This window comes from Panthera pardus, unplaced genomic scaffold (assembly GCF_024362965.1).
Source record: "Panthera pardus isolate Hobbes unplaced genomic scaffold, ASM2436296v1 HiC_scaffold_24, whole genome shotgun sequence".
NCBI lineage: Eukaryota > Metazoa > Chordata > Mammalia > Carnivora > Felidae > Panthera > Panthera pardus.
In genome coordinates, this window is record NW_026526810.1 from 47,696,724 (window position 1) to 47,717,172 (window position 20,449).

The 20,449-nt window shown below is 40.2% G+C and overlaps 1 protein-coding gene across 1 annotated transcript; it reads right to left on the reverse strand.

Moving 5' to 3' along the window:
* Positions 1-9,193: 9,193 nt before the first annotated feature.
* Positions 9,194-9,884, reverse strand: LOC109262618 (ORM1-like protein 2). Its single transcript, XM_053888702.1, has one exon. It carries the CDS (start codon positions 9,859-9,861, stop codon positions 9,382-9,384), a length of 480 nt encoding a protein of 159 aa, XP_053744677.1. The 5' UTR covers positions 9,862-9,884; the 3' UTR covers positions 9,194-9,381.
* Positions 9,885-20,449: the final 10,565 nt, after the last annotated feature.

Below are 20,449 nucleotides of genomic sequence, written 5' to 3' on the forward strand. Positions count from 1 at the left end.
ACTGTTTATCTAGTGGTTGCATTCCTGAGAAGGAAGCTAAAGGGCATGTAACAAAAAATAATGAGCTTTGGAGTAAAAAATCTGGATCCCGATCCTAAACTGTCGCTCACAAGCAGTGTGATTTGGGACAAGTTAGGCTTCCCTAATCTTAGTTTCTTTTTTCATTTCTAAAACGAGAATGATGTCTGCTTCATTAATATGCCCAGAATAAATTTTTCACATAGAAGCAGAAACATTTTTTAACATTCCAAATATATTGGTTTGGCGTTGATTGAAATGAAAACTATAGATACACAAGTTATTTCAAATAAGAAACTTTAGAGACCAAGAAGAAATACGTTGTTTTTTTTTTTAATCAAAACAACATTCTGGAAGAGGGAAAACTATGGAGAAAGTTAAAATATCAGTGGTTTCTGGGGGTTAGAGAGGAAGGAGAGGTAAATAGGAGGAGCACAGAGGATTTTTAGGCCAGTGAAAATACTCTGTATGATACCATAATGATGGCTCTATGCCCTTGCATGTTTGTTCAAAAGATGTACAACACCATGAGTGAACTGTAATGTAAACTATAGACTTCTGATGATAGTGTCCAATGTAGGTTCCTTAATTGTAAAAAACATACCACTTGGGGATGGGGGGAATGTTGATGATGGGGAAGGCCACTATGTAGGAAATCTCTGTACCGACCTGTTGATTTTGCCATGAACCTAAAACTGTTCTAAAAAATAGTCTTAATTTAGGGGGGCCTGGGTGGCTCAGTCAGTTGAGTGTCCAACTCTTGGTTTCGGCTCAGGCCATGACCTCATGAATCATGAGCTCCAGCCCTGCATCAGGCTCCATACTGACAGCACCGAGCCTGCTTGGGATTCTCTCTCTCCCCCCCTCTCTCTGCTCTTCCCCTGCTTGTTCTCTCTGTCTCTCCCTCAAAATAAATAAATAAACTTAAAAAACAAATAAAAATAATCTTAATTTAAAGAATCAAAGCACTAGGCTAGTCATTAAAGTTTGTTTAGATGGAGAAAATGAACAAATATTTATATACCAGTTACTTTGAAATTCATCTTAAATCTGTATCTTGTCATCATAACATTGAGTTTCCATTTAAATGTTTGCAAAAATAGTATTGTTTTAATAATTTAAAGACTATTAAGTTGTGACTATGGATGCTTGCTCTAGGAAACTACAGCTGTTAAAATGTATAAGTGGAAAACTGTTCCCTTAAAATGTTAGCCATTTCTTAAGAGGTTGATTTCCCCCACCAACCTAGTGAAAATTAATCCCCTAACTATTCTTTGAGTGGTTTATTTTATGAACTAACCACTATAAAAAGATTGTACGACCCTCAAAATTATAAACAGATCTGAAGGGATTTTTTTCTTGAAAAAATATCTTACATATAACAAAAAAGTGGCTAAAATGCATTAACTTTAAAATACAATGCAGAAACTGAATTTTCCTCAACACATATAAATATTTGTCCTAATCAGCAAGGTCTGCAACCTGTTCCCTATTCCTTGAAAGCTCATATTCCACATAGCCCACAGTCTGGCCAAACCTCAAAAATTCTAAATTAAATATTTTAAGTTAGAGAAGGACAACCCCATCTTTCCTCATTAGGACCTTGCTTCCAAGGGGCTAACCCACCTGGAGGCATGTTTGCTCATTTAAGAGCCATTCTAACTTAGATGGGAGATGAAGGACAAGGGAGATATGCACATTTTGGCAATGACAGCTGTCCTACACTTTCATAAAGTTTTCATTATCTCTGGGTTGGCTGCTGACTCTGTTTTGATAGCAGCCTTCTATATCAGCTGGCGGGTATGTGAGCAAGAGAGAAAGAAAGAGAAAAAGAATGATAAAGCAAATTGGCCAAAATATTAACAATTAGTAAATATAATGTATATAGGTGTTCTTTGTACTACTCTTACAATTTTTTTTTAACATGTAAAATGATTTCAAAATAAAAAGTTAAAAATAAAAAAGAGGCATGCCGTGAGTTCCGTGTAAGAATCTCCCCAAACATCTCAAGCTGATTGGGAGGTTGGTTTGTACACAGAAAACCTCTAAACGATGGTGGTGCCTAACTTCCTTTTGTCAGCTCTGACTCAGGTAATATATCATGTTCTATGTGGATGAAAAATTAGTAACCTAAAAGGAAAGATGATTTGTCTGAGAAGACATACTACATCCCTGGTTTTCAAAAAAGTTAGGGACATAATCTAGACTTCCTGACCCTGACTCTATGAACGTATAATACTTGACTAGAAAAGTCTGAGAAAGCCAAATGGGCTTTTGCCATCCAAATTCAAACCCTAGTACAGGTGTCTTACAAGAAAGAGAAAAGTGTGTGTGTGTGCTGGGGTGGAGGGTGGGAACGGGGTGGCCTCGACGGTTTTTCCATACCAAGGCTCATAGTCCCAGTGCTTTCCCCCAGCCTCCTTCATCCCTCCCATACGCCTCTTTTAGGAATGGTTCCTGGCCCTGGAGGATTCCACGCCAACCTGGCTCAGGTCCTTATACTCTGAATAGTTATGAAATTTCATTTAGGAGCAAGAGTAAGCCAAGGCCCAGAAAGGAACATATGTTGCAGCAGCTCTGATGCTGGAGCCTGGGTGCAACACAGGGAGTGAGCCAGTAGCCCAGCAGCAGGTGGCCTCGTGGGCCATATGGATGTTCTCCATATGCACACCCTTCTCAGCACCCTGCCAGGGGAGCTTTAGGCAGGACGACCTCCTTTCTTTGGACAAGTTCATCGATTGGCAATCAAACTTGGGCTCAACTTTGACCAAAGCTTTAAAATATAGTGTATTAATGGAAAATTGGGGGTATAATAAGACCAATATATCAGGAAGTAATTGCTGTAGAAAAGATCATTTATCACTCACAGTTCCCAGGAGGAGGGAGCAAGCCATGCCACGGGGTGGGGTGGGGGTGAAGATACATGCGGAAGCATCATGGTCATTTAAGAATCAGAGGAAAAGGGAGGAACTGTTGTTGGCAAGAATCTTTATTGTAATTTCTGCAGGGCTGGATTTATAATTTGTATCACAAGCATTGTCACACACTCCATCTAACTGGACGATTTATGTTATACTCCCATTGCATCCACTGGTTTCTTGAGGCACCAAAATATTAAAAATAATGTAAAGGACTCTAATAGAAATAGAGGTAGCAGCAAACCCAGAGGCAAAGGCAACTGTGATATAAAAAGTAGGATGGTCTCAACTGTTCAGAATTGGCATAATGGCTATGCCAGTTGACTATGAAGAGAACTCTGAGCTTTCTGTGAAGTTCCAGGCAGGTAGAGTTCAGACTTAAGATGGTAGACTTGATACATTTGTGGTCCCTAGAGAATAAAGCTAGATGTGAATGAGAGTTTGAACTAAATGAACTCTATACCCTATCCAGCTCTAGTACCATAAAATAACATATGGAACAGTTCAAGGAGAAAAGACAGTAGGCCAGCAGGATCCCCAGTCCAACCAAGTCTTGGTTCCTATCTTCTGAACCCTAGACCACAAAGAGCTAGGCACAACTTCTGGTCTCAGTAGAGCCAGAATATTTGCTGTCTCTCTGCAGAGACAAATTTCTCGTGATGTCCCACTCAACATGTCTTAAATAGGGTGTTCAAAGGCCCCCAGGACAGGGCTAGCTGGGAAACTGCGTGAGGAATGGGGCACACTACGAAGGCAGAGAAGCAATAGAGGAATACTGTAATAGAAAAGAGGATCCACGATGAAGAAGATGGTTATGTTGGTGTCCCTATACACTATGGTTTTCTGTCATTATTTTACTGCTTATAATTCTGTGCCATTTTAGAATGAAGAGAAAGCTGAATGGGATGGTGAGTACCAGTCTAAGTGTTTGCAGGCATGACCTCTTACTTCTGACTTTGTGAATCCTTGCCTTGGATCCTTGCCATTTTGCCTTCCTAGGCTGCCTCCTAATGCTTCCCAGTTCCTCATATTTCCTTAATAATATCTGACTCATAACTGGCTCTCTAGAGAGTTTGAAAAGGCTTTTATATTGAGTGCCTGCATTGGTCACCTCTGTGAAATCAGTTGGGGGCTTTGCTCTATTGGATCATTTGTTTTTATGCTGGGCCACCTAAGAGGGCATTGGCTATAGTGATATCTAAATTTTCCTTTTCCCCTGTGATGTCTTGTTCCAACCTCCTTGTGGCAGTATTTCAGGGTATATCTCCCTTAAATGTGTTTTGACCACCCAACTGCCAGCTAGAACCAGGACTTAGATATCCTGGGTGGTAAGATTTAATGAGTGACTTTTATTAATTCCTAAGTAATAAAATTTAAAAATAAGTCTTCAGATGCATTTAAAAATGTGTCATGTATTATTTTAGGCATGTGAGCTATGAAATAATGGCAATAATGATGTGTTTAAGCCCATTAAATCATGTAGCTGGCTGAAAGTGTTCCATAAAATAGAGTGGGAGTAATAACTGTAGGTCAAATTGAATTTTGAAAGATGACCACACAGGGACCAGGCAGGCTCAAGAACATGAATATACTCTGAGGCAGAAAGCATTTTAATGGAATTTCCTGAGTTTCACAGAGAACACATGTAGTTTATAAGACAAAGATAGTATGAAGGTGTAGATATTCAGTAACTGATTCAGAGATCAAATCGGATGGCCTGCTGGGATAGTCCTTCCGTAAATCGATCCGTGTTTGACAGGTCCTATGTGTAAAGGAATCTGGCAGGCACGGAGGAACTCAAGGTTGATTTGTTCTAAGGTGCTTTTATGCATCCCATTCAGTGCTCTCATGAACCTTAATGAGGCAGGCAGAGCAAATAGTTGTCTCCCCACCTTACAGATGAAGCAATTAAGCCTGTGGTACCTCTCAAATTCTAATGCACATGTGAAGCAGCTGGAGCTTCTGCTAAAATGTAGATTCTGCTACGGTAAGTCTAGAGTGGAGGCTGAAGTTTTGCATTTCTATCAAATTTTCAGATGTAACTGATGCTGCTATGTGTGGTGAGATCTTATAGGACATGAATGATTCCAAGTGGTCTGGCCGAGAAAAATGAGTTCAAGACATAAATAAACAGGCATCACATGTTTGCTGAACTATTATCCTGATGCTATTGGCTAATTGTTGAAAAAGTATGCAGTGCAGATCTCCATAATAGAACTTACCATAGTGAATTGTATTTTACTGCACCCTGAGCTGCTTCCTCAAGTAGGTTCCTTGAGGAGAAGTAATAGTGGTGGTAGAGGTGGTGGTGGTGGTAAGGGGTAAGGTGGTAGTAAGTAATGACAAAGATGATGATCCTAAAAGTAATAGCTACAATTTATTGAGCACTTTCCTTGTATCAGGCATTGCACTAAGTCCTTCACATTACTGTCCTTAATCTTTTTTTTTTTTTAATTTTTAATGTTTATTTATTTTTGAGACAGAGACAGAGCATGAGTGGGGGAAGGGCAGAGAGAGAGGGAGACACAGAATCCAAAGCAGGCTCCAGGTTCCGAGCTGTCAGCACAGAGCCTGACACGGGGCTCGAACTCACCAACTGAGAGACCATGACCCGAGCCAAAGTCAGACGTCCAACCGACTGAGCCACCACCCAGGCGCCCCTGTCCTTAATCTTTACCACAATCTTTCCCATGGGAAGTACTGTCATATCCCTAACCTACAAAAGAGGTATTTAAGAGAGAGAAGGTAATAGCTTAGAGCTGGTTTTCTTTCTTTCTTCTTTTTTCTTTTTGTTGTTGTTTTTGTTTTTTTGTTTTTTTTTTTTTTTTTTAAATATATGAAATTTATTGGCAAATTGGTTTCCATACAACACCCAGTGCTCATCCCAACAGGTGCCCTCCTTAGAGCTGGTTTTCAAATCCAGGTCTGTCTTAAGATAGGGGCCATATCTTCTTCGTATCATTGTCTTTTGACAGCTGGGGGTGAGGGGTGATTTGTTTCTTTGTAAAATGGATATTTTGGGTCAAGAATAAGTCTGGACTTCCTCCTAAGTGCCACAGTGGCCGAATGGGCTGCCCTGATGGAGTGAGTGCTCTGATTCTAGGGATTTCTTAAAATGAGTGAGCAACTGGACTAACTTAGTAGTTTTCAAACTGTTTTACAGAGTTGCTTCAGAAGTGACCTGACTAGGGTGAAATATAGGCCTAAAGGTCAGGCTCTGGACGCTCCTCTGCTTTTACCAGAGAAGCACTGTTTTATCTGATTTATAGGTTCAGGTTCTGTGTGAGGTTGTGTTTGGATAAATGTTTCTAATGCTATAAACATGCCCAAAGTCTTTAGACCAGATGACCTCTAATCTTGTCCAAAATTAACATTGTTTAATTTGGTTGAGATCTCAGGCCAGTGAGTGGCCAAGTTTGGATAGAGTCTGGGTCAACGGGCTCTTTCTTCTACCCCATGCTATCCTGATGCCTAGAGCTAGTACCCTCTTCAGACAATTCACTGACAAAGTTACTTCTCAGAGGCCCAGTAGTTTAGGGAAAAGAACTGAAAGTTGGATGACCTTGGTACAAAACCTGACTTCTCCACTAATTAGCTCTAGAGGCTTGAGCAATCATTTATTTATCCATCAGATATTTATTCTATCTCACTATGGACCAGGTAGTGTTTGGTGCATTGGGAATACAATAGTGAACATGGCAGACAGAGTCCCTGCTCTCATCAAAGTCACATTTAAAGTAGTGATACAGAGAATAAAAAGTAGATTGATAAACAAGGTAATTTCTACTCATAAGGATCACTACACATGTGGAAAAATAAAACAGGTAAGGTCAGAGAGTGGAAGTGAGAACCTTACCTTGGGCTCTAGTAGGGGCTCTTGATGAATAGCTCTTTACTTTTTCACCTTACAAAGGAGGAAAAATTCTCTAAAAAACAGAAACATCAACTGAAACAAAACAAGGAGATCCACGTTTCTTTCTAGTTGGATCCATCCTTTGGTGTTAGGTGACCTGTACTCAATGGGAAGGAGCAGACGTACTTCTTTCTTCTGAGACCCCATCTTCAGAAGACTTGCCTGGGACATGTAGGCACTCAGCACATACTTGAGTAGGAATGAGAAAGGCCCACATGTGACAACAAGGTGTTCCAGGTCTCCCCCCGCCACTGCCCCCACCACCCGTTGGTTTTTACAATATGCCCAAGCAGTGAGCAAATGTCATCAGAAGCAAACACTGGTTTCCAGGCGTTTTTGTTGTTTCTTCCTCCTGTCTTGTTTTGGCAGGCAGTTTGCTTTATTCAAAAGAACACTCCACCAGGAGACCTGAGCTCTGGTTAAAGATTTGTCACTAATTGGTCAGGTGACCTTGGGGAGTCCTAGAGTTTTAGAGCACAAAAAGATCTTAGGGAAATTTTTCATTTTACGGAGAAGGAAATGAGATTACAAGACCTTAATGCAATTCAATTCAACCTTAATTCAAGGTCATTTGGTGTCTATGGACAGGTCTAGAACCTCAGGTCTCATGATTTCCAGTACACTGTTATTTCTGTCACAAAATGTTCTCACCCTACTGGGCCTCCAGTACTTCATCTGTAATATGAAGGGACTGACATGGCTCAGGGGCCTATTCAGTACACAGATGTGCTTTGTCCGGCTGGCATGGAGCCGTAAAGTCCTTCCATGTGAGTCCGTGGTGTGGGTCGTCAAGTCTCTGGTTTGGCACAGACCCTGTCACTCCCATTCACCATGCTCTGTCATCTGCTCAGCCCCTGGGATCCTGGACTAGAGGATTTCTTGGATCTCTTCAACCTTGAACACATCTGATATCAAGCCTTCTCCCTTCACCTTTTAGATAGAAGACAGAATTTCTGATGGGAAAGGAGAATCTTTTGGACCAACTTTGTCCCTTTCTGGCAGAAATACCACCCATCAAATCAGAGAGGAATGAGAAATTACAAAAGTTTAGTCATCCCAACCCAGAGAGGCCAAAATCTGACTAAAGGCAGCCTCAGCTTATTATAAATTTAACTCGTAGAAAACCACCTGGCAAGATCAAGAGGTGAACCCCTTTGGGCTTAGGAATAAAAGACCCCTTATAGCTAAAACTCCACCCTTTCAGGGAGACCCCTGCATCACACATGCAGAAAGTATGTGAGGCTGGAACACAGTGTTTTCTGGGATGGCGGTGTCCCAGTGGATCCGGTCTGAAGCTTAGTGCTGGGAGGAGCAATGTTGGCTACAGATATTGGCCTCGAATGAAACAATGACTATGCATGCTTCAGGGAATTTTACTAAGTATGAGATCACCCTGGCTGTACTGGGCTTTCTTCACACAGCCTGTTATCTCTAATTGGGGAGTTAGAAAAGGCAAGGACTTTAAATATCCCAGGGAGCCTATCCCCTGCCCCACAGAGTGAAGCTCTTTCTCTAGTCCTGCTATCTATCCCCCGTCAACAGAACACCGGCCTCAGATCCAGGGAGGGTCTTACCTCCTGTCATTCTGCAGTAGAATGCACACTGCTGCATGGTTTGTTCTGTCAAAGGACCTGTGTGGCCCAAGTGACAAAACGTCAATTCCATTATACCTCATCTTTCTGATCTCTTCATTCTCCCATTTGCTCATTTATTCAACAAATATTTATTGAATATTTCCCTACTATGTACCAGATACATAGTGCTTGAGACCTTCTTAGTTAACTGATATTTGCTTCAATGGCATTTTAAGGGATGCTAAGGGTCTAAGACATGTTTTCTTCATTCACTTTTCTCCTTACACCCACAATGATTGTGGGGAGCAAAAATATGATTTCTCAGATTCTACAGCTCTTTTCTTTCTTCTAATCCTATAGCCATTAGAGAGCCTCAAGGCTTAACTCTCACTATAGACTTCTGAATGATAAAAATAGGCTTTTAAAACTCCTGGCTTATATCTAGCTTAAACACACTTCTTGGGGTGCCTGGGTGGCTCAGTCAATTGAGCGTCCAACTCTTGTTTTCAGCTCAAGTCATGATCCCAGGGTCATGGGATTGAGCCCTGTGTCAGGCTCTACAATGAGTAGAGCCTATTTGGGATTCTCTCTCTCCCTTTGTATCTCTTCCCTGCTCTCTTCCTCTCTCTCTAAAATAATTTTTTTTGAAAAAAATTATCTTTATTATAAGGAAAATACATGGCAAAACAGAGATGGAAGGTGGTGGGAGTGGAAGATCTAGAAAAAATCACCAAACAAGCTGGCCAAACATGGCTTCCTGCTGTGGAAGAGAGTGATTTGGCCCTTATCTTTCCCACATTTCCTGATTCAAAGAAATCTGCTGTTAGCAGGGCTGGGTCCAAGGAGCTCCATTTTCCTATCTGTTCTCTTCCTGGGAGTTTGGGAAAGGTTGTATAGTTCTCGGGCTTTCAAGATAAAGAAGACTATAAGGAGAAGGAAAAGATGTTACAGCCCTTTGTCATCCCCAGCCCCCTCCTTCAGTATTTTTGATGCCAAAGAGACAAACCCCATGGGATTGGGATAACTTAGGCAACAATACTCCAAGCAGTGAGGCTGTGTTGATGAGGAAGTGAACAGCATCATACTTGGCATAGAAGCTGGCCAGGAGGTAGAGTACAATAGGAGAGATGCTGAGGAATTTGCGGGAAGAGATAAATTGGATCCCGTAGTCCATCTGTTCCCAGTGTGTCAGTAGCTGAGCCTTTCCTTGGTCAGGGGTCTCAAAGGGTGTCTCTTTCATTGTATGTAAGAAGACATACATAGCCAGGTTATGGATGACGTTGGTCAGGGTCCAGACAACAGGGGTGCTGAAGAAGAAGATGCTGAGTAGAACCACATGCAACAGTCCTGCCAAGATGAGGTAGGCCAGCCAGATGCGCTGGCTATTCATCACTTGAGTGTTGGGGTTTACTTCGCTGTGTGCCACCCATACATTCATCCTGCTGGCTTCAGAAGCCTGTCAGGCTCAAGGTGTGACACTCACTTCCGCCTTTCTAAAATACTTAAAAAAATTTAAAAACATTTCTTGGATTTCCATGTGAAAACTCAAGATGTTTAAAAATGAACTGTCTCTGTACAGCTAGCTATCCATCCTGGTTTTAGTATCTCTGTCATCAACACCAGTCCCCACCCCATCCCCGCCCCCCTGACCTCATTTTCTCGGTTTAAAAACCTTGTCTTCACTCACTTCTGATACCTCTGATACTCAGCTTCTCTACTGACTTCTTTCATCTTGTTCCCTGTGTCTGTTCCTGTCTCTCTGTTGTCACTGCCTTCTCCCCAGCTCATTTTTGGGTGGGTACATCAACCCCTGGCCCAATCTCTCCTGCACATACACACCAGACAAATGTTCCTTAAACAGTGCTTTCATCTTACCACTTCCTATCCTATGACATCTAAATCCTTTGCCAGGTTTCTGAGGCTCTTCATGGTCTGACTCCCCGCTACTGATCCAATAGCTTTTTCCATTTTCCTCAACATGCTCTCAGGTGGGTCTCTTAATGTTCCTCAAATGCACAAAGCTTATTTATATTCGAACACACTTTTATTCTCAGCCAAGGCAGGCTTCTCTTCTTTCTTCCCTTAGCCTAAATAGATCACACACCTATTATTTGGAATAACTCAAGTGTCATTTCCTCCATGGACCCTTCATTGGCCAACTAAGCACCTCCTTCCTGTGGGCTTCCACAGGTCTATAGTTTACCCATAGTGTTTAGCAATCATTTACATTAGTCATTCATGGTTTGTCCATTGTGTCTCATATTAATCTCATCTCTCCAAGAAATCAGAGCTCGTTGGTGAGGAGCTATAGACTATACTATAACATATATACTCTATTGTACTATGTTATACCACACTACACTATACTATAGAATTTTGTGCCTAAGCTTCCAAGCCTAAGCTTTTTGGTTGATTGTATTTAGGTAGACTCTATCCACATTTCCTCATGAAATAGGATGCTATTGCACTTCACTGTCCCCTTACAACTCTTTGTGTCAAATAACAGTTGATTCTTATTAAGAAAAAATAACTAGCCATGCTTATCCCATCTTTGAGAATCCTTATCTATGCACACCTATCCATTATACATTTTCGGGCACAGAGTTTATTCTGGTGTTCTTGGCCACATCTTTTGTATTAAATTAAATCCCTCACTTTTTTTTTTTTAATCGCCTACTCACCTGATGTCAGAGGAGAAAAATAGTTTTAAAAGATATTAGAGAGATTAATTAACCTTCAAGATAGGTGTCTTTTTTCTGCCAAAGAGCTAATCATTTACGTAGAAAAGTCAGTTTCTGCCTTTCAACATGAAAAATAATTTGCCTAGAAGAAACAGGAATATGGTTGTTTATCCTCTGGCAATATATTTAACCTTGAACTCAATGAGCTACAGATCTGTTCTTTTCACAATATAAATTGACTGTCAAGGATTTGTGTACCAAATGATTATGTGCTGCATATTTCTCTCTTAATTCATGCACACCATGTATTGTATAACATTACCTCATATGCCGTAACCATCATGTGTCACATGCAAGATACATAAAATACATCATGAATGTCCCACTAGATATCAAAGTCATCCAAGTCTAATTAACTTATTTTACGGACTCTTTCCTGTTCTTGTCCCAGAACATACAAACATCAGAAATCAGAAGTCAGTCTAAATGTTTGGATACCTTATTGTAGTAAATCATAATATCTTATTTTTCTATTCTTTTGTTATCTGTACATTTAGTCTGGATTTCTTTCAAGTGCACTTCTTGTTTTTTAATGTCACTTTAAAGCCATTTAAAAAATGATACACACAGGAACTCCTTCTCATATCAAATAGGTTCATGAACTGTGAATTATTGCCTGTGACTCATTTACCATTTTAATCCTCTTTGGTTTTTCAAGAGTCAAAAGATTTTGTCTTGCTTCATGGCAGAGCAAAAGTTATACTCCTTTTTATTCAGAAGAATCCATAGATGATAGGAAAATCTGTAGAAGAACATAAAGAAGATTTTCTTCACAAGCTTCATGGACATATTGAGGTTTCTAGCCATTTGGGATCTGCACTACCTCAGAGGAAGATAATACCCAGAACATGGTGGGCACAGAAGGCAAGTTGATGATATGGCCTGGACTCTGTTGCCTTTTCAGTGCAGGCTATTGTATCCACAGAGCTCAGACAAAAGAGAATAGGAGCTCCAGCCCATGACTTTGTGCGTGTACATTATTCATCAAGGGCACAAGTTTTATAAACACATTCCCCCACCCCACATCCATTCCCCTCTTCTTCTGACATGTGCTTTATGAATCCTCTACTTTTCCCATATGTATCAGGATCTGGAGTAACATAGGGGGAGCATGGGCTGGGCAATTTGGGGAGACCCCGTGTCAAGAATGGTTATGCGCCCCTTATCTTGAAAGAAATAGGAATTTATCCTCTCAAGGAAACTTGTCACATTCAAACAAAAAGAAGTAAAAGTAAGAAGTAACCCTGGGGCGTCTGGGTGGTAGTCGATTAAGCCTCCAACTCTTGATTTTGGTTCAGGTTATGATCTCATGGTTCATGAGTTCGAGCCCCGCATTGGGCTCCATGCTGACAGTGTGGAGCCTGCTTGGGATTCTCCTCCTCTCCCTCTCTCTGTGTACTTCCCCTGCTCATTCTCTGTCTCGGTCTCTTTCTCAAACTAAATAAGTAAACCTTAAAAAAAGGAGTAAGAAGTAATCCTTACACCTTAGAGGCCTTCAGCCATTAATATTTTAAAAAGCAAGACCTTGTGCTAATTGAAATAGAACCCTCAGGTTATGGGTTAAAACTTGTGGGTTCAAGCAGTCTGAGGTTCTGAAGTTCACTTGGATACCTATTGCCATCAAGGGATCGGTGACTGTGTATCAGGGCTCCCCAACCATCTTGCCTGGAGCAGCTGTGGCTGTTTCCATATTCACCCTGGTCAGGCGGGCTGGTCGGATCCCCAATCTCAGGGTGGAGGAAGCCGGGAGCCTTCCCAGAAGACCACAAAAGACAGGAAAACGCTAAGAAATCTTGCCAACTTGGATTGTAATTTCAGCACTTTTATGACAAATTCTTGTAATGTTTACTCATTTTCCCATTTTTTTTTCCCAGTAAAGGGTATATCTCTGCCTCCCAGGGTTTGCTACATTTTTGTAGCAGCTGTCATTGAACAATGCTTACTTTTCTCCTAGTTTTCATCATGAAGTTAGAATTCATTGAAGTGGGACATATGAAGTATTTTTTTTCCTGTGGTTTTGCGACCATATTGAAGCAACAGCAATAAAGGAAATGGGTGGGGAATTGCTATTAACTCTATTGGACTTGAGTGTTCCCAAACTGAACACATTATCTTTCTAGAAAGTTACTCTCAACTGCCTAAATACTAAATTCCTTTGTTTTTCTGTCCCCAACTTTATCTACTCTCTTTTTAACTAATCTGAAATGTGAATTATTTTTCCTGCTAAATGACATAGAATAACCATGGAACAGTGCTTTGCAAATAATAAGTAGTCAATAAATGTTCCAGAGTGAAAGCAATTCAATTGTGGTTTTAAACTGTCATGCCTGGAAGAGATAAATTCCAACAAATCATTCTTTTCCTACCCTTTAAAATAATGTTTACTTCTTGTCTCTTTTTTTTTATATGTTTATTTTTGAGAGAGAGAGAGAGAGAGAAAGAAAGAGAGAGAGAGAGAGATCACTAGCGGGGGAGGGCAGAGAGAGAGGGAGACACAGAACCTGAAGCAGGCTCCAGGCTCTGAGCTGTCAGCACAGAGCCTGACACAAGGCTCCAACTCACGAACCGTGATATCACGACCTGAGCCAAAGCCAGACACTCAACAGACTGAGCCACCCAGGCTCCCCTACTTCTTCTTTCTAATGCATATTAGTAGTAAGCTATATATAGTGTATAATTATATAGTATGAGCAAATAAAAAATCACTCAAAATTCTCTTATTGCAATGATAATATTTTGATATGTATTTTCTTTTGGCATATATAATTACATATTTATATTTATACATGCTCATATATTTAACTTTTTATTACATAGTCAGTGTTTTCCCAAATTATTAAGGGTGTGATTTTCTTTTCTTTTTTTTCTTTCTTTTTTTTTTTTTAATATATGAAATTTATTGTCAAATTGGTTTCCATACAAGGGTTTCCATTGTGATTTTCAATAGAAATGCCATATAATGTATTCATATGACTATCACAATATGTTTATTGCTTTTTTGTTAGTCAACAAGATTATTTAAAAAAAATTTTTTTTTAACGTTTATTTTTGAGACGAGAGAGACAGAGCATGAACGGGGGAGGGGCGGAGAGAGGGAGACACAGAATCCGAAATAGGCTCCAGGCTCTGAGCTGTCAGCACAGAGCCCGACACGGGGCTCAAACCCACAGACCGCGAGACCACGACCCGAGCCGAAGTCGGCCGCCTAACCGACTGAGCCACTCAGGCGCCCCAACAAGATTATTTTTAATACAATAAAGCCTTGAATTGCGAGTAACTTGTGTTGTGAGCATTCTACAAGATGAGCAAACATTTCTAATAAATTTTAACTTGATAAATGAGTGGTGTCTTGCAATATGAGTAGTAGGTGATAGCAAAAGTCACAAAAGCACAACTAAACCAATGATTCTTCTCTCTCACTTTCTCACTGTGGGATTGTGGGTGACCGTCTCCTATGCTCAGATGCTCAGTCTCAGGCCACTGTGTTTGGCAAAAATCAGTGATTTTTAAGAACATTGGAAGGCGCTCACAACTGGAACTAGTGTATTTTTTGTCACTCCAAAACACCTATGGACAGTCCTTTGTCTTCCATACCAGAGTAAGCTTAGGAATGCTTTGCTTCTTTCTAGGTCAGCCTGCCTGCACATATAGGCCCTTTCCTCTGCTGCCTTGTTGCCAGTTACATTTAATTCAGTATATGACAAGAGTTTATTAATACTGTACTATAGTCAACATCTGTATGAGTATACCCAATGGCCCCTGTGCAGAAAAACATTGCATTGAGCCAGTAGATAGCAGTGATTCCCTTAGTGATAGTGAAGGCCATCCTACACAATAACCCTCCTCTCTCTTGTCTCCCTCACACCAGCCATGAAGGTTTCCAAAGGTAAGTGCAGGTTAATTTGTTTATTTTTCTTCATATTTTGTATTTTCTTTATTATTTTGTATTGTATTACAGTATTGTAACCATTTTTATATGAATATTCTTGGGTTGTGGAATGAATCATCTGAGTTTCCATTATTTCTTATGGGGAGATTCACTTTGATATGCAAGTGCTTTGGATTACAAGCATGTTTCCAGAATGAATTGTGCCCGCAAACTGAGGTTTTACTGTATTTCAATATTATAAATATTGAAATGAAGATGCTGTGACCATTCAGATATAAAGATCTATTTTTAGTTCTGAGGGTCTCCTTAGGGTTGATTTCTGGCATCGAAATCACTAGGTAAACGTGTTTTGGCATGTTAAGACATTTTTATTGCGGATAGTTTAAAGCATAAGGAAAAGGGCCAGAGTTTTTATGTGAAACCCATGCACCCATCACTCAGCTTCCACAATGTTCAGTTTAGGGGCAGTCTTGCTTCTCCACCACTACCCACACTTCTCTCCCCCTCCTGGGGTTATCTTGGAGCAGATACCAGGCATCTGGCCATTTTGCCCTGGAACTCCTCCTTAACTTTTCCCCTGGCCCTGCACAGCCAACCAGCAGCACATCCCACTGGTTTTATCTCCAAAACATACCTTGTGCCCACTCCCCTCCATCTCTGTTGGCATCATTCTAGTTCAGGCCACCACTCTCTCACCTGGACCACTCCAATAGACTCCTAATTGGTTTCCCTGCTTCTAGTCTTGCCCACTTATCTTAAGGTAAAGATCTAATACTTCCAATAACTATTTTAAGACTAATTCCTATAACAACTCATAATAAATTCATCTTGTAGAATTATTTGAATTTTTCTGTTGAGCATATTCTTTTTTAAAAAGGATTTCAGAGAGTGTTCAACCTGTTTCAAAGAGATCTTTCTAGGTGCAACACCAACAAGTAGTCTCTTGACAGAGGAAGTAGGGGTGGGAGGGAGAGTTGTAGGCACAGATATAGATATATTCAGGAATATATAGATGTAATTATAATTACATATATATAGATTATGGAAACAGATACATATTGAAATCAATCACTAAGTGATATCTAAAGTTAGTATATCTATAGGTCTTCTAAAAATATATATATGTGTGTGTGCATATATGTGGGTATATATATGTATATATGTATATATATAACTACATAGAGATCTAGATTATGGAAACAAATAGAGATATTGCCAAAATCAGCCATTAAATGAAATCTAAAACTGGTATATCTGGACATCTTCTAAAAATCATATATATATATATAAATATATTTATATATATTTATATATATATTTATATATATTTATATATATACACATATATACATATATACATGTATACATGATGTATATATACACATATATATAAATTATATATATAAATTTATAAATATATAAATCATTTATATACATATATGAATTTAGATGGTTGAGGGATAGTTCTGCCTAGAGAGAGGAAGTTAAATGACCCACTGAAGTTTCTTCTAGCTATTAAATTCTGTGAGTCTATGAAATTTCTTGATGTAATATACATTTCCAGGTGAAAATTGAAAAGGAAGAAGCTTATTGCTTTTGAAGACATGATAAAGATGAGCTATCAGGTTAAAGTCAAGAAGACTTTGATTAAGTAAATGATGGTGATGCTTACCTACTTACTAAATACAATATGTCCATTTATATCTTGTCTGTCCTGTAGTTATTAAGGCCACTGTTGTCATGGAAAGTCTAGGGGGACTGGGCTGTGGTCATCTATAATGGTCTGTGGAAATTTGTGCTGACTCCTTAAGTTAGAAGACTCAGTTTCTAGCACTTCAACATTTAGAGCTCAGACTATGTCAGACAGCTCTTACTGATGTCTCCAGCTCATTTCAGTGGCAACCAACTCCATGAAGAGTCCCTCCAGCTTCATGCACCTGCAGTGCTTCTCCCTCAAGGCAGTCTCATGGCTGCTTCATGCGTCTCTCACCTCCTGCACATACCTTCTTCTCAGGGAAGCCCACCCTAAGCCTGTGCTTGGAGAAATGAAAGAGTTTTTGCTTTGTGGGGGAAAGCTTAGTAGTTAAATGCTCCTTTCTTTCTTTTCCTAGATACTCAGAGTGCTCTGTGTCCACTTGGTAACACACCATGTTCTGACTCTCCCTCTTTCCCTGTGCTGGGCCCCAACTGGTCTTGTGGTAGGCAGCCTCTAAATGGCCCCTGGTGTCCTGCCTGATAGTATTCACACCCTTGGGTAATACTTTCTCTTGGATTGTAGGCTGAACCTAGTGACTATTCTAAAAACAATATAACAATGGATATAGAATGTCACTTCTGAGATTAGGTTATAAAAAGACTCTAACCTCCATCTTGTTTGCTCTCTTTTGCTCTTTCTCTCTCCCTCTCAGAACACTGGTTCTGGAGAAAGCAACCCGCCATGTTGTGAGCCTGGTGAAGAGGCTCATATGGCAAAGAACAGTTGTCACTAACCACTAGCCAGTGAGGATGTGAAGATTGCAAACACCCTCCTGAGTGAAGTGGGGGACAGATGGTCCCCCAGTTCACCCTGAGGTACCTTTCTTGTACCTTTTACCACCACTGCTCCAGCAGATGCCTTGTAGCAATCTTACAAGGGCCCCTGAATGAGAGGCCCTGGGGTAAGCTGCTCCTGAATTCTGATTCATAGAAACTGTGTGATAATATATGTGTTGCTTTAAAAGGTGAACTTTTGGGGTGTAATGGAGCATTTGTAACACAGCAGTAGATAACAAACACATCATATACCCTTCATCAGCCCTCTCTTTCACTTTTCCCTGGGATCACACTTCCAGTAAAGTGCTCACAAACAGGATTTTGTCTCATACGGCTTTCTGGGGAAACTTGGCTAAGATATATTTTCTTTATGTTGTCTGGTAATTATTTGTCCATTTGCTCATTCTCTCTGTGACATGTGATCTCCTTTTATTTATTTGTTTAGCCTAGAATAAGGCAAGGTAAATCCTTTTGATTTGCTCCCTCCTCTCTTTTTCAGCTCAGGACATTTTTCCTCAGTGGTGTTTTGGGCTGTTATTTCTGTACCAGGTTTTCTCATGTCTCTCTCATGTCTCTCTCTCTCTTTAAAAACATTTTCCCTTTGCATTCTGAAGTAGGTTCTCATGTTGATTTTCACATTTCTGATTCAATTTTCAACTAAGTTATTCTCATTACCAACTCCAAATGATAGTGACTTCTCAAATTGATAAAGATAACTTTTATGAAAAACCTTTAGATATTTTAATTAAGTTTTATATGTCCCTTTGTTTGATAAATCTGTTTTTGGGATATAGAAGATTATGGTAATAGCCTGGAACCCTGGGGAACTCAAGAGAGGGATAAATCAGTGCCGAACCAGTGTCACGGTAATGACTTGAGGACGATGTAGAAAGAGTGAAGCGGGGAGAGTATTACCTTGTTTTAACAACAAGCCCAACTGTATTATAATCAGCCTACATGTTTCCCATGAGAAGTTCCAGCCAGACGATACCATGCTCTCATGTGCTCCCCTGAGGCTGTGCATTACCTTTCTCTGATTTTATCTTCTTTAAAGCTACACTGGATACTTGTTTCTATTAGGTTCCATCTACATCAGAATATTTAGGGTGGGACCACTCTACTATGATTTATTCCAGGAACAGCCTTGGCAGTAAGCAAGCAGTGTCTTTATTTCACAGCTGGGAAAAACTGGTTCATAGAGAAATTAAATAATTTATCCAAGATCAGAAATCTGGGGGAATGGCAGAGAACTTTATAACATTCTCTTATTTGCAGAAATTCTTCATTTTAACAATTACAGTGTTTTGAAATCAGATAATTATGAAAATTTTTTTAAATTAAAAAATATTTGAGAGAGGGGGAGAGTGTGCATGTGAGCAGGGGAGGGTCAGAGGGAGAGGGAGAGAGAGAATCCTAAGCAGGCTCCATGCTCAGCATGAAGCCCCACATGGGGCTCATTCTCATGACCGTGTGATCATGACCTGAGCCAAAGTCAAGAGTCAGATGCCTACCCGACTGAGCCACCCAGGCATCCCTGTTTTTTAATTTAAATTGGGGTCTTACTGGGGCGCCTGGGTGGCTCAGTCGGTTAAGCATCTGACTTCGGCTCAGGTCATGATCTCGCTGTCTGTGAGTTCGAGCCTCATGTTGGGCTCTGTGCTGACAGCTCAGAGCCTGCAGCCTGCTTCAGTTTCTGTGTCTCCCTCTCTCTCTGAACCTCCCCCGTTCATGCTTTGTCTCTCTCTGTCTCAAAAATAAATAAACGTTAAAAAAAATTTAAAAAAAATTGGGTCTTACTTTTAGTGAAATTCTCAAAATTTATCTTCAGCACCTACACTCTTCTATTTTGTGGTCTTTTCTTCTTCCCTCTTTTTTCCCCTCTCTGCTTATCTGTAATGTTTCAACCAAGGATCCCTTATCAAAACCTGGCCTTAGCAAAGGAGCTGAATCTATACCCTCACACAAGAAAGGTATTTATTAATGTTTAAGATATTACTTCTTTCTAAGAATTACAAATAAATGAGCCTTGTGGAATTTGGAGGACCCGAAAAGTTAGAATGGAGGGTTGAAGGAACTGAGGTGACAAGTGGGAAAGAAGTATGGGAAGATGTCTGTTCTTGGCTCTTATAGCTCACCATGTGAGTTCTACTTACTTCTGTTGTTGGTCACTTGCAGTGACTAGCTGGATGCGTCAGGCAGAGTACATCAGGATTACATATTAAGAAAAAAAAAGACTTTATTTTTGACAGCAGTTTTAGGTTTACAGCAAAACTGAATGGGAAGTCCAGAGAGTTTCCAAGCACCCTCCTAACCCCCGCCCTTCCTCACTTCCTCCCCTCCTATCAATATCCTGTATCAAAGTGGGATGTTTGTTATAACTGATGAACCTCCATTGACATGTCATAATCCTCCAAAGTCCATGGTTTACATGAGGGTTCACTCTTGGTGATGTACATTCTGTGGGATTGGACAAATGGATAATGACATGTATCCATCATTATACCATCACAAAGAATAGTTTCACTGCCTTAAAACTCCTCTATGCTCCACCTAGTCATCTCTCCTTCCTCTCTAAATCCTGGGAAACAGTGATCTTTTTACTGTCTGCATAGTTTTGCCTTTTCCAGAATGCCGTAGTTGGAGCCATACAGAATATAGCCTTTTCAGATCGACTTCCTTTCACTTGGTAATAACATTTAAGATTCCTCCATGTCTTTTGATGGCTTGATAGCTTATTTCTTTTTAGTGATAAATAATATTCCATTGTCTCGTACCACAGTTTATCCATTCCCCTACTGAGGGACATTTGGTCGCTTCCAAGTTTTGGCCATTATGAATAAAGCCACTGTAAACATCCATGTGCA